We start from the raw sequence: 23,545 nt of genomic DNA, 5'->3' as shown, positions 1-23,545 counted from the left end.
GCTCTCAAGGGAAAACAATTGAAATATTAAAGCTAAAGTATGTCTCCTCTTCTCCCACTGGCTGGACAAGCAGGTAGTCCCGCCTCCAACTCGCACCACTGGTTAAGCCAAAGTTGGCACATTTAGCTGGGATAGACAAGACTACTTTAACTAGAAAGAAAGAATTACTCCCTTCACTCTTTAAAAGATCTCATTTGAGATTTTTCATTCCTGTGGGTGGTCTCGCGTACCACACATTCAACATTAAACTCAGAGAAGTGAGTAAGAGGACAAACATTCAAACAGGATGTGTCTCATTATCCCTCCTCGAGATCTCCCCATATGGCAAAAGCCATTTTCAAATATCTCCATATCCTCCAAATCAGTTAAACACTTCAAACACATATCTGACACAGGTCTGGATTAGATTGAATTCCTCCTGGCTGAGCTTTAAGTGTAAATGGTCTTTAAACTCTGTTTAACCTGCATTAAGTATGTGGCTGGTGTACCCACCCGGCAGACTGGGGTGAACCGAGCGCGCTCCCACGGTGCCTCGGTGCCACACGCTCCGTGATTGACAGGAGCTGATTAAGCCGACTGGCTTCGCTGCATTTTAATACGATAAGGTGAGAGAGACTCTCAGCTCGGCAAGCGTAATGGGGTCGTTTCTCTCGCACCTCTTCGCTGTCTGTCTCCCCACTTTCTCGCATTTTGCTTTATTCCCTCCCTTGCTACCTAGCGCCTTTTTATCTCGTTTTTTGAATGCGCCTTTTAGTGCATTGGTTGCTGAGTATGTGACGGCTGCTTCTGGGTGAACGACAGACGGCGATATGAAAGAGAGCTCCAATTAGAGAGAGGCTAGAGAAAGGAGATAGAAGCGAGAAAGACAATCCGATACGTAAAATGGACGCCCGATAGGTGCATGAGAGCCCCCCCCCCCCCCAACCTGCCACCCCTGATCATTCAGATCTGGAAAACCTATTAAATCTGACACCATGAACACATCTGGCCTGGGTGCCTCTCTGCCCCTTTCCCACAGATCTTTAATATATTTATTACATAACGCTTTTTAGATCACCCCAGCCTAAGCGTGTGTGTCTGCAAAAACAAGAGTGATTCGTATGTGAGAAAGAGTGTGTCATAAACGATTTGACGTGTGTTCGGTATTTTTTTTATGATTAACCCTGTCGTCTTGGCTCAAAGCTGTGCCATGTCAACTGTGCTGGTCTCTATTTAACAAGCAGAACACTGTTATCAAGTCTATGACTCACCTCAGGGTCTGACACACATATCTATCTTTACTCATCATGACAGGGCTCCTCCCAACTCACTGCTACACACATTTTCAGTCCGTCACAAAACTTTTTGATAAGACAATGCAGGAATAAAAGACGCAAAATAACATCTGCTGCAATTAAACGTCCAATAATTTGTCACTGTCAAGCACTTTTTTTTGTCCTTAACTTTGGTAAGCAGCCTTTAGGAAAACAGCTCCAATGGTGTGTGAAGTGAACAGCTGCAGTCTGATACATGTCCAGGCGGTGCTGGTTCTCCTGAGTGATATGTGCTTCCTCAGTTCAAAAACCCTGACCTGGTCTAATGATTGCTCATGTCCAGGGCGGTTTGTTTACGTCTGTGTTTTTAGACTTTTGAATACAAGCATAATCTGGTTCATGTTACAGTTTATCCTGACCAAGAACAGCACACTTAGACCGGAAGAGACCATCTAACTGAAATGTAAAACGACCCTGTGACATTAAAAATGTGGGTAATTATGAAATGGAGTGTGTTTAAAACTTTTAAACTTTCTACTAGGTATTTCAAACTAACTCAAATTTAGCATGTTTTCATGTTTTAAAAATTCCAAAATTATTCAGATTAATTATTCAGATTAAAAAAAATGAATTGTTGAAATTGTCTGATCTTTGCGAAGCCGGAATAACAGAACCAAATATTTCCCGGATTTGTCCACCATGTCTAGAGACTTCCGTTCAGAAGTTTAGGGTTAGTATACTTTTTTTTTTTTTTTTGGAAATAAATTCATATTTTTATTCACCAAGGATGCCCTAAATTGATTAAGTAGTAAATTGATAGTACATCAATAATCAAAAATGACAGTAAATATGAAAATGTATAAAGTTACAAAAGATTTCTATTTCAAATAAATGCTGTTTATTTTCATTACATGTTGCAATATATTAAATAATAAATGCTAATATATTAAAATAGAAAATAGTTATTTATAATTCGTGCAAGTCAGTTGTTTTCGCTGCATTTTTGTTCAAATAATGCATAAGAGTCAAAGAGACTTCTTCCAAAAACATTTTAAAATCTTACCAACCCCAAACTTTTTGAAAAGTAGTGTAAATCGGACAACAATTGGCAATGAATGCAAGCCTGAAAGACAGAAGTGATGCACGATGTGCATATTAATCCATGGAGTCAGTGTGAACCCAAATCAAAGTAAATGCACTTACGTGTGCAGGGCATAGAGGCAGGGTCCGTCTCGGACCTGAAAAAGCCTTTGTCACAGGCACAGGAAGTGGATCCCTCTCTCACAGAGTAACTGTGCAGGGGACACTTGAAGCAGCTGTCGTCTGTTGCCAGCGCTCTGTAGTAACCGATCTTGCAGGCTGCAAAGAGAAAGAAAGAGGGAGAAATTTGAGACGTTAATGATCATAAACTATTCAACATATCCTGCTATAGTAGCTCATAGTTTTGTGATAAAAAACCGTAGTCTTTAACCTCCAGCAATTATAAAGACACTCTGTCTGTGTATGTTTATGTCAGGCCTGTGAAAGACACTGTAAGGGAGTGGTGTGGAATGTCTGAATGACAGACAGCAGTGCACGGCTTTATGACACTCTAATGAAGAGAGGAAGTGATACCAGAGGAATGCACTGTCATTAATCCTAACACCCAAGCCAAGCCCTCTCTCTCTCTCTCTCTCTCTCTCTCTCTATATCTCTCGCTCACTCTCAGCATTTGTTCCTAGCTCTGTTTTCTCTTTCAAACTCTTTTTTCAAGTTTGTCCGCTTTCTTTTATTTCTCGTCCATCTCCCTCCAGCTTTATTATTTTCTTCCTTTGTTTGTTTGCCTTTCTATTTCCTTCTTTTTTTTCTGTTGCTCCTAATATGCCACACACACACACAAACACACAGCATAATTTCCTATTTATGGTGACAGAGACAAAGGAATGCTTTGAGGTCTTTTATTGACTTTTTTTTTCTTCTACAAAGCCATCGATACCCGCAGAAGTACAGATAGCATATGAACAAGAATAAAGCCGCACTACTTATGACATTTATCTAAGAGTTTATTGATCTGTAGATAGTGTGCAGATGTGTTTCCCTAAAAGGCCCTATCAATGTAAACGCTCTGTACAGAATATCACAAATCATAATATAATGCCTTTAGTGATAATCATACATGCTCTTAGCAAAGCATTATGGGAAAGAAACACAAAGCTTTTATATGGCAAATAGGACAAACAAGCTTTCGTGTGTCGAGAGGATGGGCAAGTCAGACTGGGCTTTGTGTGCCATTCACTTACATTCATATGAATGCGAACAAATGTGAATATTATTTGCCTTTCACTGGGTACAAAAGTTTGTGCTTGGTGAACTCTGACCTGCAAGTTGGCAATGCATATAATATGTTAGACCAACAAGGGATATAAACATCAATGATTGGCCTCTTGGGTGAAAATCAAACATGGGTAAACTCATTTTGCTGGTTTTGCATCAATATTAGAAACTTAAAACTTAAAATAAAAAAAGTAAAGTAAAAAAACAAAAAACAAAAAACTAACCAGTACCAATATATTATGAATCATACTGTGATGGAACGTGACATCTTCCGGTTTCCTAAATTTGTTAAATTTTTTAAAATCTAGTGTGACTACCCTTTACAAGGCTTCCAACCAGCCATGCAGCCCCGCCCACAGTGAAATATCACTAGTGCAAGTATAACTGTATATTAAGGGCCAGATTTACAAAACAGGGCAAATCAGCGTGAGAGCGCAATTCCATAAAAGCGCTGATGGGAGTGGAAAGTTCTCTGTGTGATCTACTGACGACGCGCAAATTAATGACGCAGCCGGATCATTTCCATAGTGACCAACGCAATCTACCAAGAACAGCACAAATTAGTGTTGGGTCGCAAACAAGCAGAGCAGCTGATAATCAGGTGCAGGGGGTTCTACTAACAACACAGGTGCAAAATGGGTTAATACATGCTTTTTTGGGGGCGTTAAATAATGGCACAAATACCAGTAAATTGACTAGCGAAAACCTTAGTAAATCACCTTGCATGATACATTGAAATACTCTCCTCTTAAGGTCTGCACTGGCGCAAGCTGTTAGTAAATCTGGCCCTAAATGTGAAAAACATACTGATTGCTCTGATATTGTTGCATCACATATTTCCGCTTCAAGTGAGGACAGAAAAGTTCTCTGCTTTTGATTGACAAGATGCAGGAGGTCAAGACCAACAGTACTTCAAACAAGTGTCCCTCATCACTCTCTGCTTCATTCTCTCTTATTTTCTCTCTTTGCTGGCCAATTCTTTTAATCTCACATAAGTGTCAGGAACCCCGGGGCTGCATTAGTGCTTGCCCTCAGGAATCACCACCTTCCACTCTCCTCCATTTCTCCGTTTTATCTCTCTCTCCATCACAGACTACCCAGGGGCCAATCACTCGCAATCAGCCGCAACAGCAAGTTTGATCAGAGGAGAGAGTTAACGTACATCTTCTGAGAGGAGATTAACACAGTTTTGTCATCTTCTAAACAGGGTCCATAAAACAACAGTAGGGGGCTGAGGGATAGAAAGATAGGACGAGCTCAGGGAGAAGAGATGCAGACCTGGGTCGCGACCTCCACTGGACGGAGGGCTTTGTTGCCGTGCGTTGGAGGGGAAGGATGGGAATTAGAGCTAGAGGCTTCATCTGATCAGCTTTGGTTCATCTTAACACCAGCTGAAGGACAGAGTTAATTGAAGAGGATTCTTGGGAAGCTTAACACCACGGTATGGGGTGTGATTGAGAGACCAGAAGACCTCGAGTGCAGGAGCTTCGGTCTTGTTTATAAGCGAATGCACTCATTGACTTGTAGCACTTTTCTCAAGCACTTAGGATATCTAACACCCTCCACCTGCTTAAGAGCCTGAGTGTTTTCTCAGTCCCAGACCCTTACAGAGGATGACCAGCTGTCCTCTCCCTTCCTAAGTCCTCCATCCTAGATCCCTCATGAGACCCCTAACAGATCCTGGTTTCCATTCCACGCACAACTCTGTCCCCCCTACAGGTCTGACCTTTCCACTCTCTCTCCATGAAGCCTATGACCAATGGGCTGGACAATAGCAGGACAATCACAGTCTCATTGTCCACTCTGGTGGACGATTGAAGAGATGAGCTTACTGCCTTTGACATAATAGGGTCGTAATTACCAGCCCATGCCCTAATATTCAGGGTCAGCGCTCTCGTCCTGCCGTCCACTGCAGGGACAATGTCCATCTCAATGAAGACACCATCTCAGACTGAATGCTTTCTATAGTCTTTAGACCTTAAAACAGTCACCTGTTGTCTTCCATAGAAAGACAAAACGCAGGGTGGAGTTGAGGACAAAAGCGGATAAGGCATTGTGTTGGGAAGCGAATGAATCATGGAATTCTGCAAGGTATGTGTGGCGGTTTATGAGTATTGAAAGATTTTCCAAACGGAACAAAATACTTCAATTAGATGCATGTAATCCGAGGACGTTCGGTTAGACACGTAAAGGGGTCTGATACTTGTGTCAATAAAGACATTGGTGGTTTCTATTCAGATGATCGCAAATAAATAAATAGTGGACAAAGAGGTAAAACTGCAGGAAAAATAAATAGTAATGTGAGGAAAAGTGGAAAGAAAAAAAACGAGAGAGGGGGACAGGAAAATGAGAGTGAATGGAGCTTCAGCACTGGGTGGTCTTCAGAGTGTGTGTGTCCTCTCGGAAATTCAAAACTGACTTAACTCTGCCAGGTTATATTTCTAACACAAGTGAAGTGTGACTCTCTCCGTCTCTATCTCTCTCTGTTTTTGCCCTTTTTTTTCTCCACCACATCCTGCACCTCGGAGTAATAAAAAAATGATAAAATAAAAAGTCATAACAATTATAAAAACAACAAAGTTACGCAAAAAAAAAAAATTGCAGTTTACGTGTCCGTCTTGAAGGTTTTTGTACATTTTGAAACATTTCCATCATTCTTTGCATGTTTATATCCAGCATTTTTATGCATTATCCCATAATCACATAAAAATATGTTGATGGAAACCCAGCTTCGAAGACAAAGAAAAAAGAAAGTCTCTTTTGCACACACACAGAGAGAGAGAGAGAGAGAGAGAGAGAGAGAGAGAGACTTCCCGAAGGCAGAGAAAGTGAAGTCAAGACCTGAGCTAATGGCTAACATATTTATGACACTTTTATGATGCTGGCTTATCTCTGAAGCCGCTGCTCAGAAGGATCAACAGCGGCTAATCCACATCACATACGCACACTCACTCACATTATCTCATGAGTTGCCAGGTTCAAGTTGGAAAATCAGAGTCATTTTATGACATTTATCTAGTTCATGGTCTTTAATGCAGTTCCTTGCCCCTTTTGTCACTTATGACAAAAGGGGCAAGGCTTATGTAATTATGTACAGGCTTATGTAATTTGCAATATAAATATATACACACACATACTGCCTGTTAAATATATAGTTAAATAATATCTATATTATCTTCTATTTAGTATTTACACACTTATTTGTCATTACTATATGTTTACTAAATTATATTAAAACATTGCCACCACACCAGTCACTACTCGGTTGACCACTCGTTTATACCTGACCAAAATTCCCTAAGTTATACTTTTTTGGAACTTTTCAAACACTGCTTTCACTCCTATCTGATGCAATATCTGAATGAACAGAAAAAGAAATACAGCGAAAACCAGACATGAAAAAGAGAGATGATTATCATCTCTGCCCTCCAGCACGAACACACCAATTCCCTCATTGATCGGTTCCCACCTTCTTCTGCTTATTAATTACATCTGCAGTGACTGATGCCTTGATCCTCTCACTGCATGCAAACATTCCTCATCGCTGTACTGTGCGTGTGCAAGATGATGCTGTGATTGATGTGGCTCTAACCCCTGAGAAGCTTGTTTGTCAGTGAGGGGCCAAGCTGCGTCAAACCCTACTGGCTTTAATCTATATATATTCACCTAGGTTTTATTTATTGCTCTTCTGTCTGCCTCTACTTCTTCGTACCCTTCTCCTGCCCTCTCTCGCTCTCTGATCCCCCCCGAACCTGTCAAAGGTTTTTTGAAACTTTTCTAAAGACACTCCCAAGGTCTTACCAAAGTAAGGTACGGTGGTACAGCTAGAGGCGAATGCACACAAATGACGTGTGTTAACCTTTATGTGCGAGAGCTCCGCTCTGAGGTAAATTATTACGTGGCCATCTGCTGTACAGAAGTGTGTGTGTGTTGCTGTATTTTATATAAGGAGCTACGTAACGCGTTGAAGGAAAAGAAAGAAGGGGGCAAAGCAGCATAGACAACAACTCCAGGGTAGGTCTTTCTGAATCATATCAAGATCCCAGCTAGAGGTTCAGATCTGATAGACAGGAACTCCACCTACACTACACACACACACACATGGCATTTCAGGAAGTCCTTGATGAAGGGTTGGCTCAGGCAGGTGACAAGAAAACACTCTTTTCTCCTCTCAGTCTGCTGTGGGGGCAGGGACGGTGCAGCAGCAGGGATATGGAGGTGAAGTCTCTCTGAAATGCAGCTCATTGTCTTGTCTACTGTCCTCTGAGGGGAGCGGGCAGCTGAGAGAGGCAGGGGGCCAAACATCTCACATTCCTAACAATTCCTGCATAGCAAACAAGGAGGAGCTGCCTTGCAATGTGTGTGTATGCGTAGGGGAGGTTCACCCGAAAGATGCAAATTCAATCAATATTTTGCACTCTCATGTGGCTAAAAACATGTAGGGTTACATTTCTACAAATCCAACTAAATTTGACTATCTACAAATTATAGTCAAATAATAATGTGCAATTTTGAACTTTCAGAAGTGAGATTTGCGAACTGGTGGAAACCACATTTTTCGTCAGAAAGTCTTGATATATAGTGTTACTACTTTATGCTAATTTTAGAATTTTTAAGCATTGCATTATGTATCTTGGAGAATATTTTAGTATCGTTTTAGTAATTAAAGTAATTTTGTTATGTGCGCTTGTATACAATAATTGTAAGAACTTCAACTTCAGACATGGCAACATTTCTAATTTTCAAGTTTGTTTATCTAATTTTTATTTTATTTCAGCTTTATTTAGTTTTAATTAACAATTACAACACTGTTCACTGCAAAAAAAAAAGTACTGTGGCGATATTATTTTACAGTGATGGTATCAGATACTACTGTGGTACTTATATTATGGTATTGAAATTCATGTACCGTTGAATTTACATAGTAATAATAATAATAATTCATTACATTTATATAGTGCTTTTCTGCGTACTCAAATAGCTTTACATATGAAAGGGGGAATATCCTCAACCACCACCAATATGCAGCATCCACCAGGATGATGCGACAGCAGCCATATTGTGCCAGAATGCCCACCACACACCAGCTTATTGGTGGAGAGAGAGTGATGAAGCCAATATGAGGATGATTAGGAGGCCATGATGGACAGAGGCCAATGGGAAAATTTGGCCAGGATTCTGGGGGTAAACCCCTACTCTTTTTCGAAGGACATCCTGGGATTTTTAATGACCACAGAGAGTCAGGACCTCGATTTAACGTCTCATCAGACGGACAGTGCTCTTTGACGGTATAGTGTCCCCATCACTTTACTAGGGCGTTAGGACCCAGACAGACCACAAGGTGAGCACCCCCTACTGGCCTCACTAACACCTCTTCCAGCAGCAACCTGGTTTTCCCAGGAGATCTTAACCCTGCTTAGCTTCAGTGGGCAACCAGTCTTGGGCTACAGGGTGATATGGCTACTACATGGTACTCAGTGGTACTTCGAAAAATACCATGGAGCTAATATACCAAAAGTCTAAAATCCTGTGGTAATACCATGGAATTGGAATTTGTCTGTAAGAGCATGGTGCATAAAGATACTTCCAAACTCTTTGGAAGATTTCTCTTTTTTCTCTCTGTCTTTTTCCACTACTCACTCATGGTCATAATTGCCTCACTCCATAGGGCGCAGAATCATTGTCCCCTCATTGCAAAGCCAACATTTTTCCCCCTCACTGCAAATGCTCTGGCCTGCAATTGCTTTTCTGGCACCCCATAAACCACCCCTCTCAGCCCTGTCTGTCTCTTTCAACATATCTCACAGGCAGGATTACTCTTACAATCATTAGCAAATAGCACTCGCTTCAAGCAGGCTTGGCAGTGGGCTCTCTCTGGACCGCTATATTAAATTCTGCTGAGGGGTCGAGGCGGTGTATTCGGCATGAACCCTAGCTAAGTGGTGCTCTCTTGAAGAGCTGATGCTTCTGAGAACAGGTCGTGTCCCGTCCACTTGTTTTGTTCAGCGGCCAGACCGCAGAGACTGCAAAGGGGCTACTCGGGGCTGGGCTGCAGCCAGTAGCGGCGGGACATGCTTTGACAGCTCATGGTAAAAAAAAAAGAAAAGAGATTCTCCAAGACAAATGCCTTAAGAAATGTGCATTTCAAAACCTGAATATGAGCTACGGCTTATTGGTTCGCACACTGAGCTGTGATGCTCATGTGGAAAATTTAAGTTTGAGTTCTGCTCCTGATCCTATTTCACTGTCTTCTACAGATCTCCTGTTTTCTCAACTAAAATTCTAAATTTGTCAACTTAAAACCTGCATAAGTTCATGTCATATAATGCACAAGGTCTTTAAGTTACAGCATAAGATTTCCAGATAGAACCTACGCTAAAGTTGCCCGTGAGGACCACGGTGAACACAGAAAAAATGAAGGTAAGGTCTGTTCGGTGCTGGTAGATGCCAGGGAGGGTCGTGGCCTCTGGGTAGAGATATTGCGCACGAGAGAGAGAAAGAGATAGAGAATGAGAGGGAAAAAGAGAGATAGAGAAAGGCCCTTATTGATTCTAGGAGCTTTTCACATGCTAATGCTCTCGCTGTCGGCTTCGGTCCCCCACCTCCTCTTAGCCAAGGGCCTTCAAAGGGAGGCTGCCACACAAAGACAGGGAGAATGCACTGTGCTGCCCGCTGAATGGACGCTCTCGCTTAGCGCGCAATCTATGCCTTACAAAACACCAAGAACAGCTCATGACATAGAGAACATTGCACTGGAGAAACAGGCAGACTCTTTAAATCTCAAATGGAACGGATAAAATCTAACAGTTTGATTACATGCATCAAATCAGAGCCAAAGAAAGCAGTAACAACTTACAGTGAAAATAAGCAACATTAAGACTAGATTTTTTTTCCCCTCTCAAGTGATCCAAAATTCAACACAGCGCAAGAATTCCTTAGACATACTGAATGCACATGCAAAGGGTTATGGGTTGTGGTTACTATGAATGTGCGGCCACAAGCTCGTGCCTCAGAGCAGAGGTGTGTGCCGACGAGGTGGTGAAGGGGCAGAAAGAGTTTCTGGATTCTCGGATTAATGTCCAGCAAGGGATGTTAAAGGGTAAATGTGTCAACACCACGGCAACGATGAGTGAATTACACTTCGCAACAGTCTCTTTTTCAAATTACTGCTTTGCTTTCTGTCACGTGTGTATGTTTTTGAAGGTTGAGTAGTGCAAATATAATCAAGAGAAATGCATGTGTGGTTGGATTCCGAAAGTCTGTGTGCACACACACAAAAATGCACTGGGAGTCTGTTAAGGGAAACATACTCAGGTTTTTTAAGTAAGCCACATGTGTTAGAGGAGGCACGCAACATTGTAATGATGTTAAGGGTCATTTACAGGCCAGGAGGAGTGAGTGTGTGTGTGTGTGTGTGTGTGTGTGTGTGTGTGTGTGTTCTAATTATAAAATGCATAAGTTTGGTTCCTTACTAACTATTGATTTCATAAGTTAAATCATTCAAGCTACTTAAAAAAAAAGAGAGAGAAGAAAAGAAGTAGTTGGCAATACAACAAGCTACTAACAAAAAGTAGCTAACACCACTGAAGCTATTAAAGACAGAAATGTGTAAATATCTAAAATTATATTATATTTTAAGGAAAAGACTTCATAATTATAAGATTTGATTTGTAAAATAATAAATTAATCTATGTATAAATCTCAATTAGTATGACTTAATTACTAAATGAAATACTTAGTATATTAAATATTTAGCTAAAAACTGAAGTGAAATGCCATGCAGGTACTTCATTAATTAAGCTTTTTTGTTTATGTGTTTGACACTAACTTTAGCTTGCGATTCAATGTGATATAAAGGCCAGCAATGTATCATTTTGTCACACTAAACTGCTACTTGATGAAAAAGTTGTTGCTAAACTATTTTAAAAACCGTTGAGCCACCGCCAAGCTAAAAAAATGTAGCTAAGTTAGTAGCTTAGCTACTTTTGCTACTTTTTACTCCTCAAGGACACCAAATTATTCTCTAATTTCACAGTTACCTTTTGGTAACAAAACTGCAAAGCAACAATGTGTAGCTACATTACAATGCTTCTATATAAGGATCCCATTCCTATGTTTCGAAATTCTTTGATGAGATTTACGTCTACCGAAGTGCTTCAGCAAACGCTCTTCATCTTCCCCTCCCGCCTTTCTGTGTCTCTCAGCGCTAACAAAGACATAAAGTCACAACTAATTGCGTTCAGTGACAAACCGAGTGGCTTTTTCCACAGCAGCTGGTCTGAGAGAGACCAATCCACTCTAACGAAAACCCCAGGAATGGAATAAACCCTCAAGTCTAATGGCAAGCATTAGATCCAGCCATGCTTCAGCCCCTCCAAATAATTACTAGTATTAATGTGCATTGTGAAGTCGCCGCTGTGACCACTCTGCGCTAATCACTAGTGTTGCCTTGCATTGTGGAAACAGGTCTGCCAACCCCCAAAATAATCCCATTACTAAGTCTGTCCTTTCTCCAGCTCCCGTTCTTGTAGACACGGTCTCAGCTAATTGACATCTGTTAACTGACGTCCTATCTAGAAGTGCCGAGAGTGAGTTTAGCGAAGAGCACTTCAGTCAGGAATCCCTGAGTATGCAGGCGACTATGCATGTTTGTGCAATGGAGAGTTCAAAAAGTGCTTTTGTGTGTGTCTATGAATAACATTTATTTCATTCACGTTTGCATATTTACCTAAGTGAGAAAACACTGAGCCACTTCAGTTCCTGTCATTCACACTGCAGAAAAAAGTTTTGTCATTTGGTTCAAACTACTAGCACTAAGATTAATTTGTGACATCAATCATCATGAATCAAACCATTCATATTAGGCCTTCATAAACACTTCATTAGTAGAAAAGAACAACTGCATTCATGGGCTCCATCTGGTGCATTTGTACAGAGAAAATTTTGGCAGCGTCCTAATCAAACCCGAAGACAAAGACACACAGCAGCCATGCTGACTGTAAAGTTAAACGTGCCCCTCTCACATAAAACAGGTCAGCCGTTTCAACATCTCTTTCAGAAGAAAATTATGGCTTGGGCCTTCCTGCCTTTGACACAGGCTCAGGCTGACCTATGACCTTCTCTGGAAGGAAGCCAACTTAAGGGTTCCATGTTTGAAGCGGGAAAAGAAAGGAGCAAGGCACTAACTGATGGGGAGGATCGCATAAAGTAGCTGGGTTGGATGCTCACGTCCGCCGTTGATGGACATCTTGTCAAAAGAACACAAACTCTTTGGCATGAAGCATGTGTGGAGAGCAGCGGCTAAATGGATGCTGGGTTAATCAGGAAGAATGGGAGGACAGACCCTCAAGCAGTGAGTCAATAAGGCTCATCCACTCGAAAAGATAAACGCTGGCATGTGGATGCTGAGACAGTGCTGTCCACACCGCTGTTCCAGTGACGCTAAAGGAGATCTGTGCTCAGCTCTTCTGATCCAAGGGATCCAGCAATGAATGTGTTCCAGACGGCGTAATTAAAATATAATTAAACACCAGAGAGATGAGACTAGCGCTATCAGAATTTCTCAAAAGGGAAAGCGAGCTAGTTCACATTAGCAAAACTTTGCTTAGCATGTAGTTTCAACAGACTTTCTTGGGAAATTATGTGGATTTATCAAAGACGCTGGATAGTTTCTACTTAATCTGGTTATTTCAGGCATTTTGCCTTACAAAAAAGGTACAGTGATGGTATCATACTATGGTACTTTGATATATACCATGGTACTGAACGGTACCATGAATGGGGGCATTTCTGGAGACAGACGGATCTCCTGGAAAACAACGACAATTTACAAGATATTTCAAAGAGTACTATGGTATCACCATGCTCCATTTTCATTTGAAGTATTTCTTCATAATATTTTTCGTGTCAGATAACATTAGCATGGGTGCAGACAGTTTGACTAGTTTGCATTAGCAAAAGCAGGTAGTTTCAAAAACTCCTCCTGAGAAATGTAAATTTATCAATGATGTTATATACTAAAATTAAGTAGAAAATATCCTATTATAGAAATGACTGTGATTGCACAAAGGCACAGCGATTGCATCAGAATGTAATATGCTACAATATGATAGTTTGAATGCAGTGATTTAATTTGAACGAACAGTAAAAAAGGGCATTTGTCACCTATAAACTTGCATTAGCATGGATGCTAACAGTTCTGTAGGAGGGGGACAGTCACCTCCATCCCTCACCCTTCCCACCAGTTCTGTCCTTCAGGCCGTTTTCCAACCCCGGTGCATCCATCACAACATGACAACTGAAGGGCTGCGAGCTGTCAGGGGAGCTTCCGTATGGGAGCACCGGATGATGATAGACAGGAAGAGGTCAAGGAGAACAACACACACATGAGCAAGCAATTGCACACATACAGACACAGCGAGAGAGATGCAGACAGACCAGAGTGTCTGAACTCGAAACACGAACGTCAGATTCCGCCGATTCAAAAGATCTGGAATTAATCATGCGAATCATATTATCCAAATGATTTCAAACATATACAGCATGCTGCCATGATCACAGAGCGAAGAGGATGGACCCAACCTTCGCTCGATCTCGCTGAAAGGACGAGCCGCCCATTGTCTTTGAGAGGCAAGTTTGCTGGCTTTGCATTTCACGGACGAAATATGCAAATGGTGTATTTGTCTGATATCAAAGGACACCTCTCTCCATCTCTCTTTCCTGGGACAGCTGACAGTCCATTCAAGGGCCGATGGAGGGGCTCATAGGGGAGAACTGAGGAGGATCGTGACAGGAATCAACATATGTGCTTGCCATCAAAAGCAAAAAGGAAGTGATGAATATTCATACGTAGGAGCATTTTGGCGGCTATTGTTTAACAAAGAAAAGAGCAAAAAACGACTCACAGCTGAGGATGATGAGTCTCATACACCTGCTCATAATTATGACAGCGAAGAGATACACATGCAAGCTTTTTCTAATTAGGCATACACAGCCGCATACAGGTGCTAAGGTGCAAAGTTTACACAGGGAAAAAAAGCTGCGTCTCAACAATAACACATGAGAAAACCAGATCAATACCTCTCCTCAAGTACGCCAATTTGCTTAATGTGTGATTAAAGCTAAAATGTACTTTTGCATGGTGAAGTCGATACAAACGGCGTTCTCTTGAGAGTTTATCTCAGCTCACATACATAAATAATGTCTTGTCAAGCATCGTTTTCCTTCCAGTTACACAAACTGCTGTCTGTTCTGATTCAAAGAGCATGGTTTCAAATTATCACACCTTCCCATCATGCTCTAGTTTTCAAACCCTTTATCCTTTCTAATTACTTAAATATGCGTGAGCTGTTTTACATTAGCACCCATTAAAATAATGCGGTGGCACAATGGTTGAGTGATGTATCAGATGGTACTTTGATATATTCTATGGTACTTGCATGGTACATTTAAAATACCATAGTATCACTGACAAAAAAAGAACCATGGCACTAATATAATTTTTAGACAAGGTGTCACAACAAACTACCAAACAGTACCATGGCACTACCAAGTTTATTTTTTTTACATTTATATCACCTCCTACTGTGGTGGTACTATGGTACCAATATGGTATCATGGCTTTGAAATATACCATGCTGCTGAAATCCATGTACTATGGTACTTCCAAGAATTCTATGGTAGTACTATGCTACATGTCTAAAATCCTATGGTATTTTCTTTAATATTTTTTTTGTAAATGTTACAGAAGTATCATAGTACTATCATGTTTTTTTGGAAATGCACTATAGTAATACCATATTATCTTTTGAAATATCTTGATGTACTATTTAAATAGTATGGTGCATGAATTTCTCTACCATGGTCTGTACCATGGTACTACCATGCTTGTTTGGACATGTTTCATGGTAACAGTATACCAGTACTTCTTTTGAGACACTATCATGGGGGTACATTTTTAGAAATACTGTAGCACATTTTTTGAAGAGGCATATTTGTCAAAAGAGCTGAAAACTCACTAGTGTTGGTTGGATTTTTCTCCATGTCGTCGTGCTGTTTCACTAAACTGCGTGTACGTTTACAGTGTAGTGAAAAGCTGAGAGTGGGCTGTCATTCTTAATTGCAGCCTAGCATCTCAGCGGGCTTTTACACGTCTCCAGCTCGCCGGACGCCCACTAACAAGCAGAGATTTCCTCTCTATCCTCACCTCCTACTCAACACAGCAGATGAGCAGTGAGAAAACAGCAAACTCTTAAAAAGAAGAAAAGACACCAAATCCTCTGGCCAAGTCTCCGCTCCATTCACCAACCGAACGACGGCTGTTTTGTGGCCATCTCTCGCTCCTCTGTTCTTGGACCTGTCCATCTAGGCTGCAGCTGTCAAAATTTTGACGTCTTAATCAATCTCGGCCATGACCCCCGTCTCTTGGGGAGGAGAGGAGGATAAAGCCAGGGGTCACCCCTGACCCTGTCTAGTATTCCTCCCCTCTCACCCCCATCCCCGATCATGACATCCCAACAATTGGGGAGAGGCTCCCATTGAGGCATTCTGGGGTACAGGGCTTGTATCCCTTATCCTCAATGGGCTTTTTTCACAAGGTTCTTGGGACGCCCCATTGAGAAAGTTCTCGCCCTCGCCTAAGCCCTCACATTGAAGGTGAACCTCTGCATCCCTCCCCTGGCCTGGGCTGCACACACAGACTTATTAAACAGACAGTGACTCGCATCTGCATGCTGGGATAGAAAGCCACCTTTTGAACCCGCTTCAATGAGGAAACAACTGCCTGTTGCCTTGCTGAAGACAGCGTGTGATGGCTTAATCAGACATTGATGACAAGCTCATGCTTAAATAACACAGATATAAAGAAGATGGTCTAAGGATATGTAAAGAAGGCACCTGGATATTTATAAAAGGAAATTGGAATATTGACTACAAAATACTAAATATGAATTGTGATTAGTTTTTATTGGTCAACTTTTTGCATTGGCCGATATCAAAAACTGCTTGGAAAATTTTTCCTTTTTCAACAACAAATATATTTTTTATGCACCAATGCTGAACAGGTTTTTTTTTTTTTTTTTTTTTTTTTTGCTGGTCCGTAGTTGAATGATCAATTTTATTTTTAGCACTGAATTTTTTATATTTTCTAGAAAAAAGTGCAAAGTTTTCTTTACAAAATTTCTTAGTTGTGCTTTCAAAACTGTCAAGTCATTTTTGCAAATTCAACCTCTATGTTTGCCAGCTACTAGTGTTTTTGATGACAATCAGATCAGCAGAACGTGCAACAACAATAGACAATACAGAAAGTCACAGAAAACCAAACATAGTTTGCAATTTATAAAAATTTACGAATAAGATCGATAAATGTTACATTGGTGACTCAGCACCGGCTGCAGCACTAACCCTAACCGTCCTGAAAGAGCAAGTGATGGTTTTGTTCAACTGACCTAAAACTCTGGGCCAGCAGGCCATCCTTACAGTTCAGCACTGTGCAAACAAGTGGCCAAAATGATCCAATACAGCTTTTATGACTTGAAGTGTTTTTTGTGTGTTTTGTTTTGTGAGTTGGGAAATTAAATCTAAAAACTTTTGCAGACTCCAAACAACAGAAATATCAAAATCGCTCTCTTCCAAATATCTCAGAGTAATGAAATCATCAACGCAAGCCCTGAAGTGATTTAAGTAAAACGTTTCACCAAATGTCTGTGTGGAAACTCCGTTCTGCTCTTGGTCAATTACAGCCGCTTTCCTTCATTTCAACATATCTGAACGGCAAAAGAGAGCAGAGGGAGAGAGACGGAAAGCTAAGGAGCGAGTGGGGAACCCGGCCACTGCCAGCGAGCTCTGCTAATAAAAGAGTGGCCAAGAAAAACGGCCAGATCCATGAGAATGGCCTTTCCCAGTGTACCCCTTCAACCACCCACACAAGCACATCCACTAAGAGAGAGATCGCCCGCGGTGAATGCCGACCACCCCCCTTGAGCCCGCAAGAGCCCTAAATTACAGCCCGTATTTGTCATGCAATTAGCCCGCTGAGATAGCGCTCATAAATAAAGGCCGTTAGACTGGCCAGTCGGCCGTTTATCACCCCGCTCAAGCGACGACCCTCTCCTGGACCAGACGGAAAAGAAAGAAAGGGCGTGCTCAAACTGTCTACATGTCCTCTGGCTCTTCCTTTTTGCTTGCACTGACCTCAGCATTACCCCAAACAGTATATCATGGCTTTTTCAGTGCCGTATGGCCTGACTACGGACACTGGGAATCAAAGCCAGCATGGAGAAAGAGAAACGACCCTCTGGTGACAGAAGCAATCTATCTGATCCTCTCCTTTTCTTCTTTTATCTCTTTTGCTCTTTCAGTGTTTTGCCAATCGCATCTTTTTGCTTTAATGTGAACTGAAAACCACCAGACATGCTCTTGAGAGATAGCAAAATGAGAACGAGAGTGAAAAGGCTACAAGAGCATTCGCCCATGATCTAATTAAGCGGATTCTGCACATAAACCACACGGCTGTTGCTCCAACAAAATAATTAGCGCCAACTTTTCTCATGCGCAAATCCACTGGGAGGTGTTTTGATATCAAACAGGGCGATTCATAATCATAACCAGACCTCTCGAATAACAACACTCGCTTAATCCACAGTGATCTGCCGAGTACCCAGCTGTATACATCTGAGTAAACTCTCTCATCCCTGAGAGGGGAAAAGTGGATCCGGGTCAGCCTCACTTATAATGATCTCATCTTAAATTATGGAATATATTGTTGCTGGGCGATCAGGGTATTTTTTTTACTTTCCATGTGGGAGGTGCATAAATCTCGAGTCATAACAGAACCTGGTGAAACGCTCTGTTGGAAAAACTCGAGCGAGGGAGTTATCTGAGCTCTTACCTTGGCATGTTCCCCCATGTTCCTCATAGCCAGGGTTACACAAACAGTTTCCAATAGGCACCAGCCATTCTCCATCTGCTCCGCAGTACATTTTAGGGACCTCACGTTCCTCTGAATTGTCCACACAAGATCCGCGTACCTCCACTAGTGATGAGGTGTCCGCACCGGTGGTGGTGTCTGGAAACTGGGCTAGGTTGCGTACAGTGAGGGGGCATTTCTTATAGAAGATCCGTACGGATACCAGGGCGATGCAGGCCCCCACGTCTTGGAAGGCCAAGTAGAAGCCCTTCCGTGTCAAAATTCCTACATCCCGCACTTCCGTGTTCAGCTTCATGATGCGGTCTCCTATGTCCACCTGCGTGAAGCTCTCATCTGCCGCAATGGTGTCGATTTTGGTGAACTGGTTCTCTCGGATGTACCGCTCTTTGTCATTGTTGGACTCATAGTAGTAGAGGTTAAAGGTCTCCTTGCAAGTTCCCATGACTCCTGGCAGGCTGTTGCAGTCACGCAGGGTGAATTTGATCTCGATGTAGACGCGCTGAGCTCCGCCACGGGGAATCCAGTCTGTTCGGAGCCAGTTGTTCTGGTTGGGTTCCATTACGTTGCATACCTGGTATGTCCTGATTGGTATATTCTTCTCATCCATGATGCTCACCTCTTCCCACTGTGAGAGAGACGGAGGGAAAGACAGACAGGTAAGTAGGCCTATAGAGATTCTGCTAGGGAGACTTTTGTCACAGCAGGTGCACACAATTCCAGGCCGAGCTGGAGATTTACCACAGACCAACAGCTGCAATGATGCAATGATTTCATTGATTACGATATGATAATGAGAATTTAAATCACACATCTGCCAGATTCTGTGCACTGTTTTGTGAATAGTAGGGGTGGTTTACCCAGAAATGAAAATTCTGTCATAATTTACTCAAACCTGTGTGACTTTCTTTCTGTTGCAAAAAGCAGAAGAAATTCTGAAGAATAATTCAACTGTTGTTGTCCAAACAAGGAAAGTGAATTGGGTCCAAAACAGCACTGGAACTCCACTGAATTTTGACAGTGTGGACAAAAAAACAAAACAAAATTTTTCCAAATATGTATTTTTGCGTTCCTCATTAGAAAAGTCTTACAGGTTTAGGAACAACATGAGGGTGAGTAAATTATGACAGAATTTTCATATTTGGGTGAACCATGCCTTTAAGACAAGCGGTTTTAATACTCAAACTTTACACTTCTTTGCAAACAAACTCATTGGCCATACAAAGATTTTATTGGAGATTGCTAAATAATTAACATAATTGAGATAACATGATTCTTTGAAGCATTGTTCAGCTCCGTTTCTGTGTATCAGAACTGAAAGTGCTGTTTAAGCCTTTCAAAGGTTTCAAAAACAGTTGTTTTTGGGAGATAGATATGGCGATACGTCAAATGATTGATTGCTGTGAATTTCTTAACACTAAGGTGAAAGTATGGTTTCCAATAATAATTCAGCATTACCAACACCCTTGCACATCTACCAAACAAATGCAGTACCCAGCAACAGTTACAAGAACGCCCTGACTTCCTGGTGACCATTAATCCCATATTAAGCCATTGTAATACCATGGGGCCTAGAGTTTGATGCTTCCTGCTGGTGAGAGTTTCAAATGAGATGTATGCAATGAAGGAGAGTTTTGAAAAGGCCTGTCACGATCTATGACGCTGTCTTTTCTTCTCGCTTTTTTACTCTTTGTAAGTCGTAAGTGTAGAAATCCCAGCTGTCACACCGATAAAGCTGTACATTCGGCCCGTTTGTATGAGGGAGGGGGTTCTGTCGGGACCCTGTCAATCAAACGGGTGGATGAGATAAAGCAGTAGAGGGTGGGGGGAACCACATATCCTCAAATGCCAAGTTCACTATTAAACCTGAAACCAACCAAAGCGTGTACGGAGAGAATAAGGAAGACTAATTGTGGTTTAATTAATCAGTCAAATCACAGATAAATAACTTCACTTATACTTGAGTAGATTGATTTCAATATTTCAATAAAAATATTTTTAAAATGAGTACATGTTTTTGTTAATGTAATGTATTAATTTATGCAGTTGTTTTTTGTTTTTTTTAAACGATGTTGTACTAATTAAATCGCAACACTAACAATAATAATGTGTATATATAATGTGCTTAAACTTATACATGCAGTTGCTGACTGCATAATAATTATAATTAAGTACAAATATGAATGAAAAGTGTGGCCAAAAAAAAATATATATACTTTTTTTTTAAATAAATATAAAAATGTGAAAAATGTATAAACTAAATATTTAAATCTCAGCATGTTAACCATCAGCACATAGCCTTCATACTGTATTTCAATTATCTTATTTGTACTCGTTTTATTAAGCTTTAATGTTGTACATGCAAAATATAGTACACCAAGAAATTTTAAGTTTTAAGATGCCAGCCCATAAATAATGTAAAGAAATGAACATTATAATTACAAAGCATAAAATTTCTAGATGAATTATCCTGAGCACAAGCACTTAAACTCAAGTCGTTTCTCAGTCTGTATGAAACATCAAATTATAAGAACAAAGCCATTTCATCTGTCAGGATTTATAATTATGGATGTTTGTGTAGATCTCATTAGTCTTCTGTGTTTCATCTATGCACTAATGCAGAAAATACCGATTGCATACAGTGTGATGCATCTTAAGCCGTTTTCCATAAATTTTTAGTGTGCTTTTAGCATAGCATGAGGCCTTAGTTAAACCTTCTTGTTTTATGTACAGTGTGGAGCAGCAATTCCGCTGTGCTCAAAAAAGGTTCTTTAAATTCTCTAGTCTGCTTTTCATGTGCAAATATAGTTTCCAAGACGATCAGCACCTTCAAGAGTTGTCAATAGAGATTTTTCCACACAAATACAAAAGTAAAAACAACACTGTCTGTACTCTGTAGACTCACCCCTCCTTCCGTCGGACTCGCAACCCATTTCAGTTCTCCTTGCACAGTTCTCGAGTCCAGCAGCGTCACTGCGGAAAGACAAAATGCCGTGAGTCACTGAAGATGGATCATCAACCTCTTTTTGACTTGACCAAACTGTCTCTTAAGTCACAACTTATTTCTTTTGCTACCCTTTTGTTCCCAAGTGTACAAAGTTATTACTCTCTCCATTTCCTCCAAGTACACTGATTTATGCTTATTAAGGAAATGTACTGGATATGGTTAAATAACACATATATTTGGCAAAAATAAGTATTTTATAAAGTTTGATTGTGGCATGATTAAGTATTGTTTTAATCAGTGTTCCAATTTGGCTATTGTCCAAACAAAATCCGGTCCTTTGAGAGAAGAGCATAGTCAGTGAACAGTGAATGTGCAAGGAATATATAAAAGGTTATGTTTACAACAAGTAATTTTCTTTTCTTTTTTCTAAGGGTTTCAGAATTTGTCTATTTGTGTGTAGACTATAGCCTTCATACACAAAAACAAAGCCCTAGCATAGCCTACCCTAAATTAAAAGCGTACAGTGTAATGAGATATTTACGCGAGTTTAACAGAGACTAAAGTCTGTATTATACTGAAGTGCTTTAATCATTTTGTGCGTGTCTCTGTTGGTTATGATGGACGAATTTCGTACATTTCGCTTCAGAAAACACTCCAAATAAATTAAAATAATAAAGGAGTCGTGCAAGTTTCCATCAAATTATTCGAATACGCTAGCCTAAATGTCCATTCTGGTCATCCAAGCACATTTCTTGAAATACAAATAAATAAATAAATAAGATAAAAAATAATTCCAACAAAATTAGAAGACAAAATTAGAAGAGTGTTTCCTCCCAATAGAGTCCGAGTTTAAACTTCGTTTGATGAAATAAACGCCGCAGTCTTCCATAGGATCTGCGGATTTGGGAACCACAGACACTTGGAGATCCCCAAAGGGACTTTCGGAGAAAAATTCTAAAAATCCTTTTCGCTGACGGGATAAAGTCTCGAAATAAAAAAATACAAATGGTAAATAAAGAAATAAACGTCAGTCGTAGCAGTGTGCCACTCTATACCGTCTCAAATCTTAACCCAAACAACAACAAAAAATAACTCTTGGAAAGATTTTCCTTTGGTTTGGTAAATCCTTACCTTCATTAGGAGGGTAGACCCGTGCGGTTAATGTGAAAGTCGGTATCCAGATTATTAGCGCAAAAGTCGCTGTGAACACAAGCGCAGCCATTGGTGTCATTTCGTGTGCGTCTCCTCCGCTCCGCGTGCGGACCGAAGTTGCGTCTGTCCCGGTGGAATTAGCGTTTGAGAGTGATGCACTGCTGAACACCGCCGAGGGGCGGATCTTTACTGCCTGACCTGCCTGTCACAGCGAGACACAAAAAGTCAACAGTCTGTCCATTCGGGGAAAAAGCCAGCCCATTTTCCAGGTATATGATAATTGGAGAATTGGAGAAGTATAAAAAGTCTTATTTTAATATTTTGCGTATCATAAAAAAACTAAGCTCGCGCGAGTGAGAGAGATTTAATGCAGTGTGCGCGTGAAAGAGAACGCGAGAGAAAGAAAGAGAGATGCTGTTGTTAAATCTCTTCTTTACATATAGAACTTGGTCCACAATATATGGGAAATGTCCTGATCATGATTATTATATCTGTATACGTCATACAAAAGACTGTATGGAACGCGCAATGCATTAAAGTTAAGTTTACCAGCTCTATTGTGGGAAGAGCAAGTGCGCCGTCTAGTGTTTGCAATGTATTCCTCTAATCCACAACACTCGGACATAAGCCAGTTTCTAAACGTGCTAGTTCGTGTATAAATACTTCATTACTAACAGGCATTTTATTCAGGGGAAACAGAATTCTCCAATAATTATTAATTAAAACAAACAATTCTAAAACTATGAGTGGGAAGATGCTTCAAAACGTAAACCAGACCATTTTCTGCAGTGCTTCAGTGCTACAGTCTCAGTAGAGAGACTCATTATCGCAAATCAGTCGGTTAGTATTGGGAGATAATTGCGTCATTTGCATGCCGGCATGGCATTACAATAAGACCACATGTAGACACATTATTTCTCTTTAATTTTTCGATTACATTTTATAAATAATTATGTT

General features: G+C 40.8%; 1 protein-coding gene across 3 annotated transcripts in view; it reads right to left on the bottom strand.

The window, feature by feature from the left end:
- Positions 1 to 22,759, bottom strand: part of epha4a (eph receptor A4a) — a gene marked incomplete at its 3' end in the record, with an annotated part of 40,810 nt that extends 18,051 nt beyond the window's left edge. For all 3 annotated transcript variants that reach the window (XM_084119061.1, XM_084119062.1, XM_084119063.1), the window contains exons 1-4: positions 22,568 to 22,759; positions 21,395 to 21,462; positions 18,454 to 19,117; positions 2,457 to 2,612 (exon numbers count right to left, since the gene is read on the bottom strand). In XM_084119061.1, coding sequence (XP_083975187.1) covers positions 2,457 to 2,612; positions 18,454 to 19,117; positions 21,395 to 21,462; positions 22,568 to 22,667 — 988 coding nt within the window. In that variant the 5' untranslated portion in view covers positions 22,668 to 22,759. The remainder of the gene's footprint in view (positions 1 to 2,456; positions 2,613 to 18,453; positions 19,118 to 21,394; positions 21,463 to 22,567) is intronic.
- Positions 22,760 to 23,545: the final 786 nt, after the last annotated feature.

The sequence above is a fragment of the Abramis brama genome (assembly GCF_963993115.1).
Source record: "Abramis brama genome assembly, chromosome: 7".
Taxonomy (NCBI): Eukaryota; Metazoa; Chordata; class Actinopteri; order Cypriniformes; family Leuciscidae; genus Abramis; species Abramis brama.
Note: the sequence above shows the minus strand (reverse complement) of the source record. Positions and strands in the feature narration are given on the sequence as shown.